This window comes from Mycteria americana, chromosome 2, assembly GCF_035582795.1.
Source record: "Mycteria americana isolate JAX WOST 10 ecotype Jacksonville Zoo and Gardens chromosome 2, USCA_MyAme_1.0, whole genome shotgun sequence".
Lineage (NCBI taxonomy): Eukaryota > Metazoa > Chordata > Aves > Ciconiiformes > Ciconiidae > Mycteria > Mycteria americana.
In genome coordinates, this window is record NC_134366.1 from 98,379,157 (window position 1) to 98,396,384 (window position 17,228).

Here is a 17,228-nt window from a genome sequence, read left to right on the forward strand (position 1 = left end):
CAAAAGTGGTGCACAAGTTGTTTTTTAAATAAAGGACAGTCTGTCCTAACAGGAATCATAAGACAGAACAGCCAGAGTAAAGGTCTCTTGGGGATTCTGTTTTTCACTGAACTCTTCTTAAATGCTGTTTAATAAAACCCACCCCAAATAACCCAGAATTAAGGCAAGAGATACATGGTGTACGGATGTATCCAAAAGAAGACATTCATTCCAATATAAAATGAATAGCATTGTATTAACGTTTATTTCTAATTACAAGAAACAGAATATCAGTCCCTTATTTGTACAAAAATACCTGAAAGATTACAATTAGGTTCACAAGCCAAAAAGCTATTTACAGTACGAAGCAAAGCATATTGAATAAAGGTTTTGTCTCTTAAGTTAATACCTTTTGCATTCCCTGAAACTTTAAACTTTATTCCATTTTACAGTCACTAAATCTTGCATTGTGACAATATAATTTACGATAAGCAAGTCTTGCCACTGGAAAGGTGCATTGATTGGTCAAACTGTCAGGTATTTAGTGCAGAAAAGATAAGACAAAACATCTAAACTGAGGCACGTGTTTCTTCAAGATTAATTAACAAATAAAAAGTTTTTTTGTACTTTAACACCTATCGTAACATAACTTAACTAGTAACCTCATTACCAAAATGGTTTGGCATTTTCCTTCTCAACATATTCAAGATTGCTACATGAAGTATTTATTTAGAAAATAAAATCACAGGCAAAAAGATAAAAATTCAACAGGCTCCAAAACAACCCTGAGCATCCCCTTTACATTCATGTCATTTAAATACAAAAATAAGAGTCAAATGTCCTTCAGTCCTTGGTATGCTGAGCTGGCAGCCAGCTGAATCTGCTGGAAAACTAAGGTGGTATTGACTGCTTTCCAGCAGAAAGAAGACAAAGCAGTGATCTGCTCAAGTGAGATTGTTGCCACTTTGAAGGCGGTCACTTTCTCAAAACAGCTCACTTTAGCTGGGAAAAGTACAAAATACTAAGTCAACCATCTACATACAAAAATCATGATTCATAGGCAAACTTTTATTCTCAATTTAAATAAGATGCAAGGTTTTCTTTATAAATATGAAACACTGCAAATACTATCTGCCTACTGGGAAAAATGCATGGTTGTCACTAAACTATGTAAACAGAAAAACTTAAAACTACGGCATAAATGGTCTTATTAAACTGGTAATGTCGTCAATACAAGTATCTTTTGTCTCCTAATAGGGGCCAAATAGAAGCATGCAAAGTGAAGTCAGACTTAAGTTAGCTTAATTTCAAGGTTTTAAAATACATTGTCTAGAAAGCAGGAACACTCATTTCACTATGTACAATTAAAAAAAAAAGAAACAAAAAAGGCTTCTACGAAAAACAAAATCAAGTTTCTTCATTTTTAATAGCTAGACATTAAATGGAAAAAAAAATACTACATGTGTTCTGTAAACTAAAATACAGTGTTTCTATACCATTGACATAGTTATAAGCTGATATGGATGACTCAGGCAGGTTATGGTTTGTCTTAAGCTATTCTCAACACTACATGAAGACCTAAAGGTGTAGGATTGGTTTTCCTTCTTTACCCTTTCAGATGGCTAGGATTTCAAACCCAGTGGCAAGTACTAGTAAGGATGAACTAGCCTGCGTAAATCATTTACCGTCTTAAGAATGCTCCGTTCTGCACTATGCTCTGCAAGTTCCCAGGGTGGAATACTTCTCACTGTGGCAAACTGCATGAAGTACTGGGAAATTCATTCAGTAACAGCTCCTGCACCAACCGCGCTGCTGAAAGAATGATACTTGCAGTTGGAGGATCAAGGTGGGACTCGTCTAACTTTGATACTGATTTACCATCAGAAAGAGCTATTGTGTAAACATTAAAGAATTGATTTATACATTAACAGTAAAGTAGTTCTGATGACAAACCAGCACCGGAGCAGGATACGTGCTTGTCTGCCACAGGCACTGGCGTGCTTTAGCGTGTATGACACCGAGATCACCAGTTACCTCGACGGACGATATCGCCAGCAGCTAGTTTGCAACCAAATGCGCTCCCATTGCCAGTGTGTTCTCTCTCACCATGTAAACTTCCATGGCCCTACAGAAAGCAGAAGGGGCACAGTTCTTTTTACACCCTATTCCCCAGGAGAGCTGTGTGTCACTGTAGCTTTACTGTATGAAAAGAGCTCTTTGAAACAGTCTGAAAATTCAAGGAGCTATAAAGCTAAAAACACTGGTTTGTTTTTTGTTTGTTTGCTTGTTTGTTTTTTATTATTTTTTTTATTTTGTCATACTAAGACTACCCGCAGAAGATTCTTCTCACAAAAAATGGTGGTTTCAAATACAAGTGTGGTCATTCGGTCCTATTCTATTAAGTAACAGTAAGTTTCCTCAGGAAAACAGTCAAAAGGCTGTAAAAAACAAACCACCACTCCCAATAATAAAAATTTGTGCATAGAGTCTAATAGAGTCTTTGCATGACTGGATGCCACTAATATGCCATCAACATACTACAGCCATAATGCTACAAGTCAACAGTTTTAAGAGTACGTATATGGTGGTATGTTCTTTTAGAATTGTATCCTCATTGCTTCTTCAAAGACATCTGCAGATCATCGAACCTCAGGTCTCCAGAGAAGTTTTGAGACACGTGCGTGCGCGCGCGCACGCACGCACACTTCTTGATTTTCTTCTAGCTCCTTTTAGGCTGAAGCATTCCATACATTTTAGGGTGCAGATTAATACCCAACTCCTGCATGAATTTTAAAAGCCACATCAGCTCCTAATATAGGCTGCATACAATATCCGAAACAAAGTAGGAGTGCAAAAAAAGTGATCAATACAAAAAGTAAACACACTAGTCTTAATTGTCAAGATTATTCCAGGGCAAGAGTTCTTTTCAAAGATTTCTCTTCACGCTTGTTCCTGTTAAGTGGCCCAGCCAAGACAGTTTCCAGTTTTGTTTCAAATTTACTCACGGTTTTACATACCCTCCCCCCATTTTTGGGATGCTGGGACACTCAGCAGCAATCACTCTTAGGTGTTAGACAAACCAGCAATCTTGGTCTGTTGGCACCTGTCGAATCCATCCCTTTCAGAGTCCCAAGGTGCATAATATTTTTATTTATTTTTACCAACTCACAAATCTGCCAATTCCCCAGTGTCAACGTTCTCTTACAATTACTCTTCTAGCAAATCCAGTCTTCAGTGAGAGTCAGATTTGAGGTCATAAGGCCACTCGGATGCAGTGGTGTTTGAGTTTGCAGGGCAAGACTCCTTTGTTTAGTTGATAGAATTCAACAAGCTGGATTAGATCACTGAATTTGGTGTTCCCATCATCCAGGCTGAAAAATATCTGCCCATCATCTTCACACTGGGGAAACAAAACATCCTTTTCAAGTTAGACGGCACATGCAGAGATGCAAGCGTGGCAAAACATAAAGAGTACAAGTGTGGGACATCAGATAAATGATGGGCACTTCCCAAACAACCTACTGCCCAGAGATCTTCATGAAACCGTGCGCAGCACTAGAAAAGAACGTACGTTAACCCAGCTTGGAATGTTTTGTTTATGAAAGTGAAGGCTCGTGGGCAGAGTGCTGAAAACTGTAGAGACAGCACTGGTCTTCATTTTGTAACACAAAAATACCCCCAAAATATTTGTTAGCTGTTTGTAAAATTGACAGGCGAAGCAAGAGAAGAGGGCTTGGACCAATAAAGAGGTCTACATGATCTTAAAACTCCTGACGCTCTTTCTGATCAAGATAGAAATCAAATAGGTTCTCGACATCTCAGTGTAATGTTAGTTTAAGCTCAACGTTATTGGATAACCTCCAGAATAAAACTGTTACATGTTCCCCTAAGTTATTCTATGTTTGCCTAAGCGATAGGGAGACAACTGCTGCTTTTGTTGCTGTCAGTCACAGAGAACAAGTACTCTGCATTACTTGTATACCTAAGTGACTTACACCAGTCTTCCAGGCAATGATAACAAAGAATTTTAATCAGACATTTGACAACTGTAAAGAATACTTGCTGATATACTTGCTAATGGAAACATCCCTGTTAATTACATCAGTAATTAATAAGAGGACTCTTCAGATGTTGGCAAAGCTTTATGATTTAAAATTTCTTTTTTTGTGATCAGTATCAAAATCAGACCAATCAGATCACTACTTACCGGCAAGATTTGAAAATGCTTTATTTTTTGATGATGGCACAGCGTAAGTACAAATGCCTTTGGATTGCTTTGGCTGTCCCGGAGAAGAAACAGTCTAGGAGAGAACATTTTTAAGTACACACTGAATACCACAATCTGTTTCTTCATAAATAATCAGAACTACTAAGTCATTTTGTGCTATTGCCTAACTCTCCTTGAGAGTTGCATTAACAGGCGATTCCATAACTGGCAATTTGTGTTCACTTTTTATACCACGGCTATGCAACAATAATAGATGAAGAAGCAAGAAGTGAAAGATACATGACAGTAGTTCTTCCTCTATGAGTGTATGGATGCAGCTTTTTTTAAGGGTCTCTCTAACTGAGCTTTCCATTACTGGTATGTACTCTCATGAAGAAAATGTTCTAATTTAATGCCAAAGCAAATCTGGATTTCTCTAGACAGGAGAGTAATACATGAGAATTGGTTCCCACTCTCCAGTATCTTGCATCAGTTTACAGAAATCCAGTGCTGGCAAAATTACGTTTAAGTTAAATGGCTGCAATTGCACAGAAACAGCTCAATACTTTCTTAAAATGACTTATCACTTAAGCAGCATCCACATTACCAAGATGGGGAAAACACACGCTGATTTTTCCTCTAAAACAGGCACAGTATTTTTCCCTCAGCATCACTGGAGAAGAATGTACTGTAGGAGTACAGCTAGCAACATCATACGCTATGTAACTGTCCCTTTTCAGTTGACTCACAAAATTGAAGTCCTAACTCAAATGGGGAAACACATCCTTAGAAGAGGAGAAAAAAAGCTAGTAAAAAATGTTTCCTCCCCTTGACATTTATGAACTAAGGAAGGAGAACCTCTCCATGCCACAGGAAACAAGAATATACCTTTGGCATAAGGCTCACAGCGCTAATCACTAGTGCATTTCTGAGATGGCCAAGCATAGTACTGGGGCAGGCCTCAAGCCCTCTTAATTGCTAACCACTAAGCAAGGAACACACTTTTCCAAGGCTGAGTTGCAAGAACTCCTTGTAGTCTTATGAACCTGAAACAACTTACTCCAGCTCCTCAGAACCAATTGAGAAATGTCAATACCACAAAAATGCACCATCATAACCCGGGTCAGTCCAGTGCTCAGAGACAGGCATGTCTTGCCACCCTTGGAAACCATGCATGGTATTTGAACATTCCTTGTTAGTCCTAGCAAGACCAGATGTGTGGTAAAGGGTCCAAAGACTTCACACATTAGGAGCCATCTCAGGGAGAAAGATCTTACCTGCCCTGTGGTCACTGCAGTTCACGCAGGTATCTCTAAACTACCTTTCATCTAGCCATTCCAGATTATGCGTGGTATCATAAACTGGTGGCACAAAGGAAAGCTCAGCACAACTGATCCTGCAAGTGTTTACTCAGCCTCTGGCAAGCAACAGGCTGTCCACACAAAAAATGACTATAAATACAGATGCATCCTCAACAATAGCTTCCAGAAACAGTCTAATGGTAGCACTATCAGCTGCATAAATGCATCGCTGAACATCTTACATGAGCCATCAGAAGACTGTTAACTTTCTACCTTCTTTTGTTCAAGGACGCACAGAGCAGGAAAACACAGGCAAGACTATTCCGTCCCGAAAACCATGATCCTTAGATCTCAGAGCACACAGGCAACATGGTTCTGTTGCCACTACTGACTGACCTCACTACAGCCAAACTAACCAATCTTCACCTTCCACAGTGAGTAAGCTGGCTAGGCACAAATTTAACACCGCCTCAAAGGCACTAACACATTTATGAAAACCCCAAGAAGGATGGGGCCACTAGATTCCTAAGGCAACAAGTCAAAATGAGCCCAAGATTGTAAAGAAGATCTGTAGTGTGAGAGAACCAGAAACCCAACAAGTCAGCAGCACTCCTTTGCTTTCTCGGCCTCTCTTCTCTGACCTGCTAAGCTAAAACCTCTTCTCAATATGACTCCCAATATGCCTTAGCCCAGCAAAAAAACCAAAACAATAAAAGCCCCACTGCTTGATGAATATGTACATGCACTAGCAATTTCTATTTCTCTAATGTATCTCATTCTTCCCAAAGATTAGTGATGCTCCTGAATCAGAAAATGCCAAAGAAAGGTTTGAGCTTGACTGTCTCCTGAGGAGCCAACATGGAAGTTTCTACCTTAACCCTGACAGCAGCGAGCTTAGTGAACTGATGCTCTTCCCATCCTACAAATAAAGAACTGCTGAAGGCAGTTTAAGCAACTTCCCTACAATAACCATAACTACGTATAAATAAGGGAAACAGAGATGCTCAGAAGATACTTAAATCTCAGCTACAGACATTTTACAGAGCGCTGGAACAGGTCCTTTAATTTCTTTGCTCTAGGACAGAAATAAATAGTAAGAAATTATCATTAACTGCTCTGATTCCGGCAAAAGAGCACAAATGGCTGATTATAAATTTGTGGGCAAATGGCTAGGTACAGCTTTGCCTGAAAAATATGTCCTCAATGCAGATTACAGGAATCAATTCTTTTCAAATTCTAACATTCTCTAAAACCTGATGGACTCTATTGAAAAAAATAAAAAAATGGAAGTGTATCCTTAATATTTTATTTTTCAAATTAAGAGTTAGAACGCACTCCTACAAACACGTACTCTGTTTTTTTGAAACCCAGGCAGGTTACAATGGGACCACTCAAGGATCAGGTTACTCAGAAGTGCCCACAAACCTGTAAACCCTTACGGCAGAAGTTGTGCTCTTGTCTATAACGCTTACCATCAGATCATAAATGCTAAGCAAGAGGAATACCTACCCATCTACAAGCCCTTGTTGCTTAATAATCCTGTGAGATTCTTCTCTAGAGATTCTGCCGTGAAACCAGTGTTGGGTCCTGTGAATAACTGGAGGCGAGAGGGAAAAGAGGGAAAGACAGGATGGTTAAAAACAGTAAGAAGTGCAACAGTTTTATCCACACACTCATTATTTAAACATTTTAAAAGTGGGTATAGTTTTGTTACAGAATATAAAATATCATTCATCAATCAATATAAAAATTGAATCAATATGAAAAAAAATGCACCAGCCGTTGCATCTACTTAATGTACCAAGTAGACAGGCATTATCTCTGTGTATTTGCTGATTTGCAGATGTATGATGAGGTTAGCGAGAGGTGGGAGAGTTCATCTCTTACACTACTGCCTTTTCATAGTTTCCTGAAAATGTTGGGACTAAACAATTCTCAGAATACTGTGTATGAGCTAACAAGTCAGAACCAAGTCCCTTTAACTCTCAGAGAATGAAAAGCACTTTGCCTTGTATTTTCAAGGGTGGAGTTACCCCCAAGTATTTTTACGTTTATCGTTTTGTTGTTTTTCAAATGGTATTTTTAAATTCTGTTCAACAGAATAGAAACACAGAACAGAAACGGAGAACAGCTGTGTTTCCTCTAAGAAGTCCAGCATATCAATACGCAATTTCCTATTATTTTAATAAACTTACAGTCTCAAAGAGATGTTCAGGACTCACACTAGAGGCATCCATATTTTACATTCCTCAGTTACGGAATGAATGCTGTTTTGAAGATTCTCATTTTTACTCTTTAAAGATCAACAGATCACTTTGACTTTCCTGGTCTAAAATGAAGAATTGACTTCTGGATTGTTTTAAATGGAAACGTTTATGGAGTCTCAATTTTTATAACATCTGAGTTTCAAAAGATTAAAATTGAAGAGAAACTTGAGTGTGCCTTCAAAGGAAAACCAGTTCCTTCTACTGTGTCTACAGGTAAGCATGTTCATGACACAGAAGCTACTGAGAAACAGAAACACAGTATTTGACATCAAGGCATTAATACTACATGACTGCACGCTACCTCTGTCTCTATATGAAATACAACTTTTATTTACCCGCAGAGGCCTCTTATATTACGCTCACAAAACAGCAGAATTTACCTGTACTCAGCGTGGAAGGATGGAGTGGACTTTGGCTACCCAAGATGTTCATTCTTGTGCTACGTTTCTACAGAGAAAATGAATTACCGTTAAATCCACACTAAAGCCTCAACAGAAGAGAATTAGTGCACATGCAATACAGATTTAATTTACAGGAAACTGGGGGCTGGGCAAGTTTAATGCAAGGATGAGAAAAAGAAATGCAACTTTGAAGGGGGCTAATCTACAAGCAGCAGCTCATTTCAGTTGGCTTAAAACACAAGCCAGATGTTAATGATGAAAGCTCAGTATCTAAAAAAAAAAAAAAAAAAAAAAAGGAAAAAAAAGAAAAATAAAGAAAAAGATGACAGAAAAAAGAAAAGTCTGATATGTTTCTGCTCAGGCAAAACATCAGGCACTCACTCAGTAAATCAAGCAGTATTTCCCTCCCGTACATAAAGCACCAGCTAGTGCTTCAGTAATGACTCCTATTCCCTAAGAGACGAGCATGTGGGAAAACTTGTACTGCAGCTGTCTGTCCACAAGACACTATAAACAAGTTACATCAGTTTTCATTGCAAGAGGTCCTGCCTCTTGTATATTCTGCAATTAAACTTACTGGGAGCAAGCCATTAGTCAGAGCCCCAGCCTCTTCCATGTGGGGAAGCATTTAATTTGACATATTCCTCCTCAGAGACTGGTTTTGCAAACTGGCAGTAAAGTTCTGGTGGGTCTGCTTTCCCCCTCAACTTTCCTCTGGACACTAGGGGGACAGAGAAGCAGTGGTAGAAGGTTGTTGTGAATGTGACAGTTTTGCTAAAGATGGATATTGACTTTCAGATCTGCATGCTTGCAGTGTGATTGCTTCAGGTCGGAGCTAAGCTATACTGTGACCAGCACTGCACTAACATCATAGCACACTCTGTGTTTTGGCTCTCAACAGACACTTACTAATTACAAAAATAGAAAAGAAGAGAAGATAGCTACCCTCCAAGCATGTCCTTCTTCCAAGGCAGCACTCTGTGCTTCAGCAGGATTGTCAATAACTCTTCCTATTTGCCCCGAAAAATCCATTGCTACTAGTGAGTTTTCAGATACACTTCTCTGAAAAGGAATTTTCACTTGTTTCAAAAAACAGGGAAAGAAAAAACCAGCTTGAGAGTTTCATTTCAAAATGTTTTGGTTTCAGAAGACTGTCCAAAGTTATCCTTCAGCAGCACAGAAAATACATCTCAATTTTTTTCCCCTTCCAAAAGATTCTCAGACACAAAAATAGATGGCTTTTCTTTTTAGGCCGTAGGGGAGGGAGAGGATTCAAAGGCTGAGAATAAAATCTGTATTGCTCAAGTTGCCCACTTGCCCTATTACTATACTCCAGTCATTTTCAGGGCCAGTTGGGATCCAAATATAGGATCTTCACTTTTAGATAGCTAACAGTCAGCTCTTGGCCCAACATGCTTGAAGAGATTTACGTCTTAGTTTTGCCAGACCTAAGCTGGCTTCTGCAGAGACAGCCAGATGTCTCTCTACTGTACATCTCAAAGTGCCTGACGTATCCAAGATTTTTTCAGTCGTGCGGATTGTGTAAGCCTAAGATAATGGAGAGCCAACCACGTAAACTGTACTCATATGAAACGTGAACTTTACGTTGATTTGCTACACAATACTGAATTTACATTCCTTAGCGTAAAATTTTCCACTTTTAAAATGCAAAAGCAAATGTATCTTTCCCAACACCGCACATCAATGAGGTAAAGTTCATTACTTACTACTGGGGTGGAAAAGTGTGGAAGCATGGCTTTTCTCTGCTGGGGAATTCTGTAATTCTGATACAGTAGCATTCCATACTGCCAAAAGAAATGCAAGGACGTTAGTATCCAAAGACATACTACAGGAAAAAAATCCGCAGTGGTTTCGTAACACCACTTACACTGGAGCAAGGTGCTGCCAGATTATTGTTTTCATGATCAGAAGCTGTCCCACAGCAACTTGCATTAAGTAATAGTGATTGGCAGGTGCCAGTCGAGCAGTAACTATGCATGACAAGTGTTAGTTAAAAGACAGCACTTTTACAAGCCTGAGCGAAATACACAGGTCATTTCTGCCACTCTCAGCTATCACCACGTTTTCCTTGCAGAATACAAGCTTTTGCTTGAGGGCAGAACACACATGTTAACTCCCCCTCTTTTTACCCTCTAGTAATGTCAACTTAAAAAAAATTCTGCATAAGAAGTCCTGTACAAGACAATATAAAGATGAACTAGGCTTTCATAATGATATAAAATACAAACCTTTCTAATTCACTAGCTCTTTTAATAAATTTCAGCAGGAAATAACAAGTCTGGTACTTTTCTCATCCTTATACAAATCAGGTGATTGAATTCCAGTCATGCTCCTTGTTGAACATGATAAATTTTAGCAACACTAGTAGCTAGGAGGGTAGAAAAACTCCTACTCAGTGCCTTCCCAATGTTGCTGAAGTCTAGCAACATTGCTTACTGAATGTTCTAAGTGAAATGGTATACATAATTTTGTAAAGAGGGTAATATGTGACTATGGAAAGCTAAATCAATAGGTAAATAAAAAGGAAGGTTACAGCCACAGCCCTGGGGCACAGCCTTAATTTTCCCTGACTATACACCTTTAATCATCTTTTAGTGTTCCTTAAAAACAAACCCTTTTTTTTCCCCTAGTGTTAACTGCCGAAGGGTGAATGTTATATGCCAGTATACAGAAATTACTACCATACAGTACCGTTGCTGCCACAGGTCACGCTGCAAAGAAAGATTCCTCTGAACCATCACGGCAAGATGCACGTCTACATATTTGGTAAGAACACCTAATTCTGTACACTGCTAAGGTTTCCCCTTGCCATTCAGCAACATGAGTGCCTCAACCAGTGTAACTAATTTCTGCAGAACAACTGGTATCTTCAAGGCACAAGTCACTACAATTACCTGATCCTCTGTTTGAGCACTTCCCCCACAAATCAAAATTCTGTGTAAGCAGGGATAGTAAAGGACAGCTAAGAAGCAGCACTTGGAACTACCTAGGGACTAAAACTCTTACCATAATTGTCAGTATGTATTAAACACGAGTCAAGCCAAGTTAAGTAACTGGAGAGTGGCTTATGATAGCCAACAGAGGTATCAGCTACACAGAAATCAAATATGCATCTTGTAATGGGGATTACTTCTTGCATCCTGGCCCATACTATGGCTACCGCACCTGCTTTTGTAACAACTTAAAATAGGAATTTCTGTACTGCAACACAGAATCTCTTACAATTAACAAATGAGGTAATATTTGGAGAGCATTCAAAGAAATGTGCTCTGGTTTGGCAGGTGACCACTTAATGTAGATGGAGAACAGGCATCGTGTTTTCATACCCGGAGGCCTAGGAGTCTGATTTGCTTTCCTACACTTACAAGGTTTTGCATGATGGATGGTTTCCACAGGGAGAGGAACAGGTAATTGTAGCAAACTTTTGTCATGTTCTCTGCCTCAAAGCGCACAAAATAGTCAACTTTCTCCTGAGTTCCTTCCATGCTGATATTGTTTCAAAAACACTGTGAAGCCTCCTACCGTATTATCAAGAAATCTCATTGTTTGCTCTCAGATATGAATAACTTTCACCCAGAGACAGGGTTGCTTATTTGTGTTACTTTTTTTAATAGAACCGTGCAAAAACCAAAAAACTTGCAAAGGCTCTACTCAGCACTCTGTTCTAGTTAAGATAACCACTCACCCTTATCAAAACATTTTCTTTAGCTTTATGGTAACTTGCAAATACCTTGTTAAGCAGGTTTTTTTCATTCATTCACATATCATAAATTTGGCTCCAGAACTAAAATTGTACTCGATTCGTACATGGAAGGAATTGAGCTCAGTTCTGTGCTTAAAAGCTTAGGAGGGACAGGTCTACCTGGCATTTTGCTCTTAGCTCTATCGCTTTGGAGGCAGATGATATTTAAGAACACATAGGTATTTTCTCATGAACAATGCCACTTAACTATAGGCGTAGCTCTATTCACATAGAAGAAATTAGGTACCTTGAGGAGCCGAAAGGCAGTCATCCAGCACGTCCTGCTTTGCTCATCTTCAGCACACAACAACCTCAGTTCCTTAGTTTCATTTCTCACTCTGTTGGGCTATAAAGTGTTAGAGGGAAGTCAGCTACATTCAGTAGAAAACCAACACCACTGTAAGTTTACTGCAGAGTAAAGGCAGGTACAGTATTAGTCTAAGAACTGGCCAGAAAAAGCTCACACCGCCCTGAATTAAAGCTCAGCAGAAGCTGAGCATGCTTTGAAAGAAATCGCTTTCTCAGCTGGGTCCCGCAAGATAAACAACAGTGCCTGCTTTGAAATACCCTGCAGTTCTGGCAGTTTATAGGAACAAGGTACTCAGGCCAGGCTAGAACCAGAACCAAGGCATGCGTTTTGGGGGTTTTTTTAGAATTGTGAGAAGCTTTAGAAGCCCCCTTTTTGAGATGAAGAACCCAAGTTTCCGTAACTGAAGGTTACTGAAAGTCTGCTTCCATCAGTTCAGGATCTGTCCCACAGCCAGTCTCTGCTCGCTGAGGCAAACCCATGTTGTCTAGCACTGGAAACGCTGCTAGGAAGGAGACTACTTCACTGCTGTCAATGAAACCAGATCCCAGCCTTATTTTCTTCTCAGAAAATTACACGGAGCTTTGAAATACTTTCCAGACCTATCCATCAGCACAACAGGTTTTAAAATCCTCAAAGACAACTGCTTATTCTTATTTCCATTTTCCAAGACAACCCTCTTCTTTAAATAAATGCAAACCTCTGGCCCACAATAATGGTACAATTACACCCGATCGGAGCTTGATCCTTTTGTTGCTAGACAGTTTTGGTGCTCGCTTTGGTGCAGGGAATCTTTCCTATTCAATTCGAGTACTTGCAAAAAAAATGTCATCTGTGCGGTGAACCAAGGCCACCTTAGAGGCACACCATGCTTCAGCACCGAGCTGATCTTGCACACAAATTTCCCAGGCCCAAGGAGCACCAGATAAAGTGTTAAAAGTGTCACACAGAACGATGGCAAGATTCACAGGACATGCCTGCCAAATGAAAGACCTTAAAGATTAAGTCCTCATGACAGAAAGACTTGCAGAGTTTTACATACAAATCTCGTTTAGCTGGGGGCTGGGGGGACTCTGAGCTACCAACACTGCCTTGAACTTTGGAAGAACTTAAGGAGAAAAATTACCTTTATACAAAATCCATACTCTGCGGGAGCATTGTACAACTTCTTGCCTGCTATCAACGAGAAGATATTGCTGTCTTCTAGGTCAGCCAACAATTGCAAATGTCTTGGCTCCTGGGGAAATAACGTGTTTTATCACAGGTCAGTGCAAGATTTGGAAGCTCTTGCTGCAAGCTTTGCAGTCTCTCAGGACCAACCTCCAACAGAGGGCAGCGTACGAACACTGGGCTCATCTCTCAGGCAGCTTGAAGTGGACGTGGCTTGTCACCTTTTACATATCAGCCTACTAGCACAAGGTGCTTTATACAAGAAGCTGACAAAAGACTGACTCACATCACATTACAAATGGCATAGCCTATTACATTGCTCCTGAGAAATCTGAAAGTTAGGTAATATAAAATACCGTTTAAGGTACCCTTTAAACTAAATTCATGAACCAAATTCATGAACCATGTGCTTGGAGAGCATGATTTCTCTTGCTAACCTTGTTAGCGTGACTTCAGTAGCCACAATTATGTTGTCCGGCTAGTTTGCTTTTATTATGTAACAATGCTATAGAGCTATTTTCGTGCATTGGGAGCCCAGGGCTTGACTGTCATTCGATCATGGCTTGCTTACCCTTCTCTATGCGATAAAAAAAGGAAACGCTGGGTGCAGATATTTAAAAACCAGCAAAAAATACCCACCGTAAAAGCAGAAAATGCTTTCGCATGCTAGTACTGTGCAACTTCTTTTTTAATCTTACCTTTGAAGTTCCTTTTGTAGAACAATAAAGTCCTGATCTCCTCAAACACACATACAGTTTCTTCCATGATTTCCTACCCAGCTCTTTCACATGCAAGAAACCTTGAATTTCAGGGCAGCTACTGGAGTTTAAAAAATTCTGTCGGAGAGGAAAATGTAAATGAGCATTGTGTCCTATGGATGGATCATAAAATTGTCACTGTATTTGCAGAACAGGGAAGCAAATGGCAAATCACTTTGCTGACTTGGGGCGCAGTTTCACATTATGCTTCAACTGACCTAGATGTTTACACTGATTCACGACCAAAATGGATATTCCTGCTCCTCCTGTTAACATCTACCTGGCTAACTCCTTCTGCCACTGACATTTTCCTGTTTTCTGTGTCAATACTTAAATCTGCAAAAGGCTAACCATTTCTTTGTATCCCCATTCTTCTTGCACTTGTCCTGAGGGGACACAAAGTAAGCTTATTAATTCTTAAGAGATAATAATACCTTGTCACAACAATTCTGCCAGCTAGTCTAACTGGGAAACACTGGCCAAAATCCGCAACTTTATCCCCAAGTTTTAGAATGGGGACAGCCTGTTTCAGGATTTCCCACACTGAAGTCTTACACAGCGCACGTGCCTGTCCCAAGACAAGAGGTATGACAGAATATTTAACTCAAAATGCAATGTAGAGCAGTCAAATCAATGTCAGCAATTATACTAGACTTCAAGATCCAGAAGTATATAAGTTCTTGATGTAATTAGAGGGACCACATATGGAATCATTTGATTTGCAGTACATCAAAGGAAGTAAGTATTAACTATGGTTAGCGAACTGATGGATTGCTCCCTTAATTACAATGGGCCAGATTTTTAAGTGACAGAAGGCTTGCTCAGTTAAGTTAAATGCCAAACTCCTAATAAATTCAATAGTAGAAAGAAAAATGTGTAAACCAGGTTGGCCTAGATGCCTCTGCAATTCTTCAAAGTTGTGTTTTGGTGTTATTTGGTGGACAATGCCCACAGGAAACAAAACCAAAAATCAGTGCCCTGTGTCAGAATTCTTAGTTGAATTAAAACCTTATTTTTTTTCCAGTCCTCCTCCCCATCTCATCTAACAGAATGGAAAAGAACAGTCAATTTGCCTGCTATTTGTACTATGAATCCAATTCTCAGCTGTGAAAGGGAGGGACCAAAAGGAGAACATATTCTCTCTGTCCAGCTAGATAAACCAAAAGTAAATTAAGATGCAAGTTTTTTTGCATATCTGAGCCAGGCTGACAGTAGTGAAAACAGATCCCGCTGTTTTTAATGGTATTGTTAAGACTAAAAATACTAGCTCTTAATGAAGTATATGATATTGTGAGATTATGTTTAAGATTCTTCCCTATTTTGTGTGTAATTAAAAAAACATCGCGCTTGCTCAATATTTGAGGTGGCCTCAGATGCAACATGCTTAACGACCTCTAGACTGCAGTAAGTTTACCTTCAACACATTACAACTGTCATTGAAACAATGAAAAATGGTTGCGTGTTTTTTAAAAGGAAAGGGGTATTTAATATAAATGCTTTAAGGAAGATTGGTTTTTATGGTTAAACAAGGAACCAAAGAGAATGTACCCATCCTCTTTCCCCCACCCTCTCACACTGTTAACCCCCGAGACTTATGCTTCTCCAGGACTGTACCTAACTGAGCCTTCCCAGAAGCAAACTCTTGTATCTCAGAAGGTTGTAAGGTTTTTGTTTCCCTACTGTTTGAGTTAACCTAGGTTCGAAACTTTTCCATCTTCAAGAACATCTTGCTCTTTTAGGGAGTCCCACTGCTTGCGTTAACAGGCAAACTCAATTCTCCACTTACACTGCAGGAAAAAGGGTCCAAGGTGTGAATACCTCTGTTCCTACCAGTCTGTGGCAATGCCTGTTCACACCAGTTTTGGTTCCCAACTGCAACCTCATTGCATGCGACTTTCATTTTTAATTACAGAAATTGGTTTGATTTTTGTTTTGTTTCCCAGCTGAGAGTGGATGCTAACATTTTAAATTCTTCTCAGTGAACCTGGAGCCAGTATTTAACGGACTTTGAAGTGGTTACGGGACAAAATGAGTGCACCGGTTCAAAAGTCAGTGGAAACTTGTTGTATTTAAACAGAGAGTCATTGCATATTTGCAAACATGCAGAAAGACAGAAATCAAGCTAAAAGCAGTTATTTGTATGTATACTTTCTTCATATATTTGTGCCCTCTGCTTTATAGTTTGCCTGTTATTCGTGGTACTGTCTTCTAGGCATCACAGTCTTTCGCTCTTAATACAGTACTCTTTTAATAAACTGTGCTTTAATTTGGCCTCATGAGTTGAATGTCCCCCATTTGAGAAAACAATTAAAGTGAAAAAGATTTAGACTACAGGGTTTAGATTGGAGTGCTTAAATTGAGAGGTTTATGTGAATGAGTTACTGGTCAGAGAGGTAGCCCACCCTTCAGCACCATCCTTGGAGGCCAAGCAACTGTGCCACCACCACAGTTCCTTCATGAGCAAGCAAGAAACTGTACAGCGACATCAAAACTTCAGTATAAACTCAGGGAACATGCCACTGCCACACAGATTACACAACTCTACCAACAGATATGCATAAGGTACACACACCTGTAATTTAACTTGAGGAGCTTTAAATGGCATTACTTTGCAAATACTACATACAATTTTCTGTTACTACCTGCACTTACTTCTTATAGAATTATTTTTCTATATAAAAGAGCAGCTAGTTGGCTGAACTATAAGGAAGTTGGTCCTTAGTGTTAATTCTCACCAGGCACAAACATAGGACATAAAAAGCAAAAGCAAAACCTCTCATATCTCAAGCCCATCTTCTAATGTACACAGACATTTTTAAACTTTCTCCTATGCTACAATGTGGAATATAGAAGAGTACTTCTGTTTTGCCTTTTATAACGTGTATTTATTTTTCTAGAAACATATCTGCTGAGACTTTTTTAGGAACAATGCTAGGTGGCCAAACCAGGTTAAGTTGAATATTGATAGAACAAATATGTATGAACATAGCTATGAATACTTCCTCTTTATAACTTACACCTGAATAGCACTGGGTAAGATCTTTGGCAGGTATTTTCAACATTAGTACCATATGC

At 39.4% G+C, this 17,228-nt stretch overlaps 1 protein-coding gene across 6 annotated transcripts in view; it reads right to left on the reverse strand.

Moving 5' to 3' along the window:
- Window positions 1-216: 216 nt before the first annotated feature.
- GRB10 (growth factor receptor bound protein 10) overlaps window positions 217-17,228 on the reverse strand; it is a 153,472-nt gene continuing 136,460 nt past the window's right edge. For 2 of the 6 annotated variants that reach the window (XM_075494114.1, XM_075494113.1), the window contains exons 9-17: window positions 14,094-14,231; window positions 13,352-13,462; window positions 12,166-12,264; window positions 9,883-9,960; window positions 9,101-9,217; window positions 8,135-8,201; window positions 6,997-7,084; window positions 4,187-4,280; window positions 217-3,379 (exon numbers count right to left, since the gene is read on the reverse strand). In XM_075494114.1, the coding sequence (XP_075350229.1) occupies window positions 3,233-3,379; window positions 4,187-4,280; window positions 6,997-7,084; window positions 8,135-8,201; window positions 9,101-9,217; window positions 9,883-9,960; window positions 12,166-12,264; window positions 13,352-13,462; window positions 14,094-14,231 (939 nt within the window). In that variant the 3' untranslated portion in view covers window positions 217-3,232. The other 4 variants (XM_075494116.1, XM_075494115.1, XM_075494117.1 and 1 more) reach the window with 4 other exon arrangements.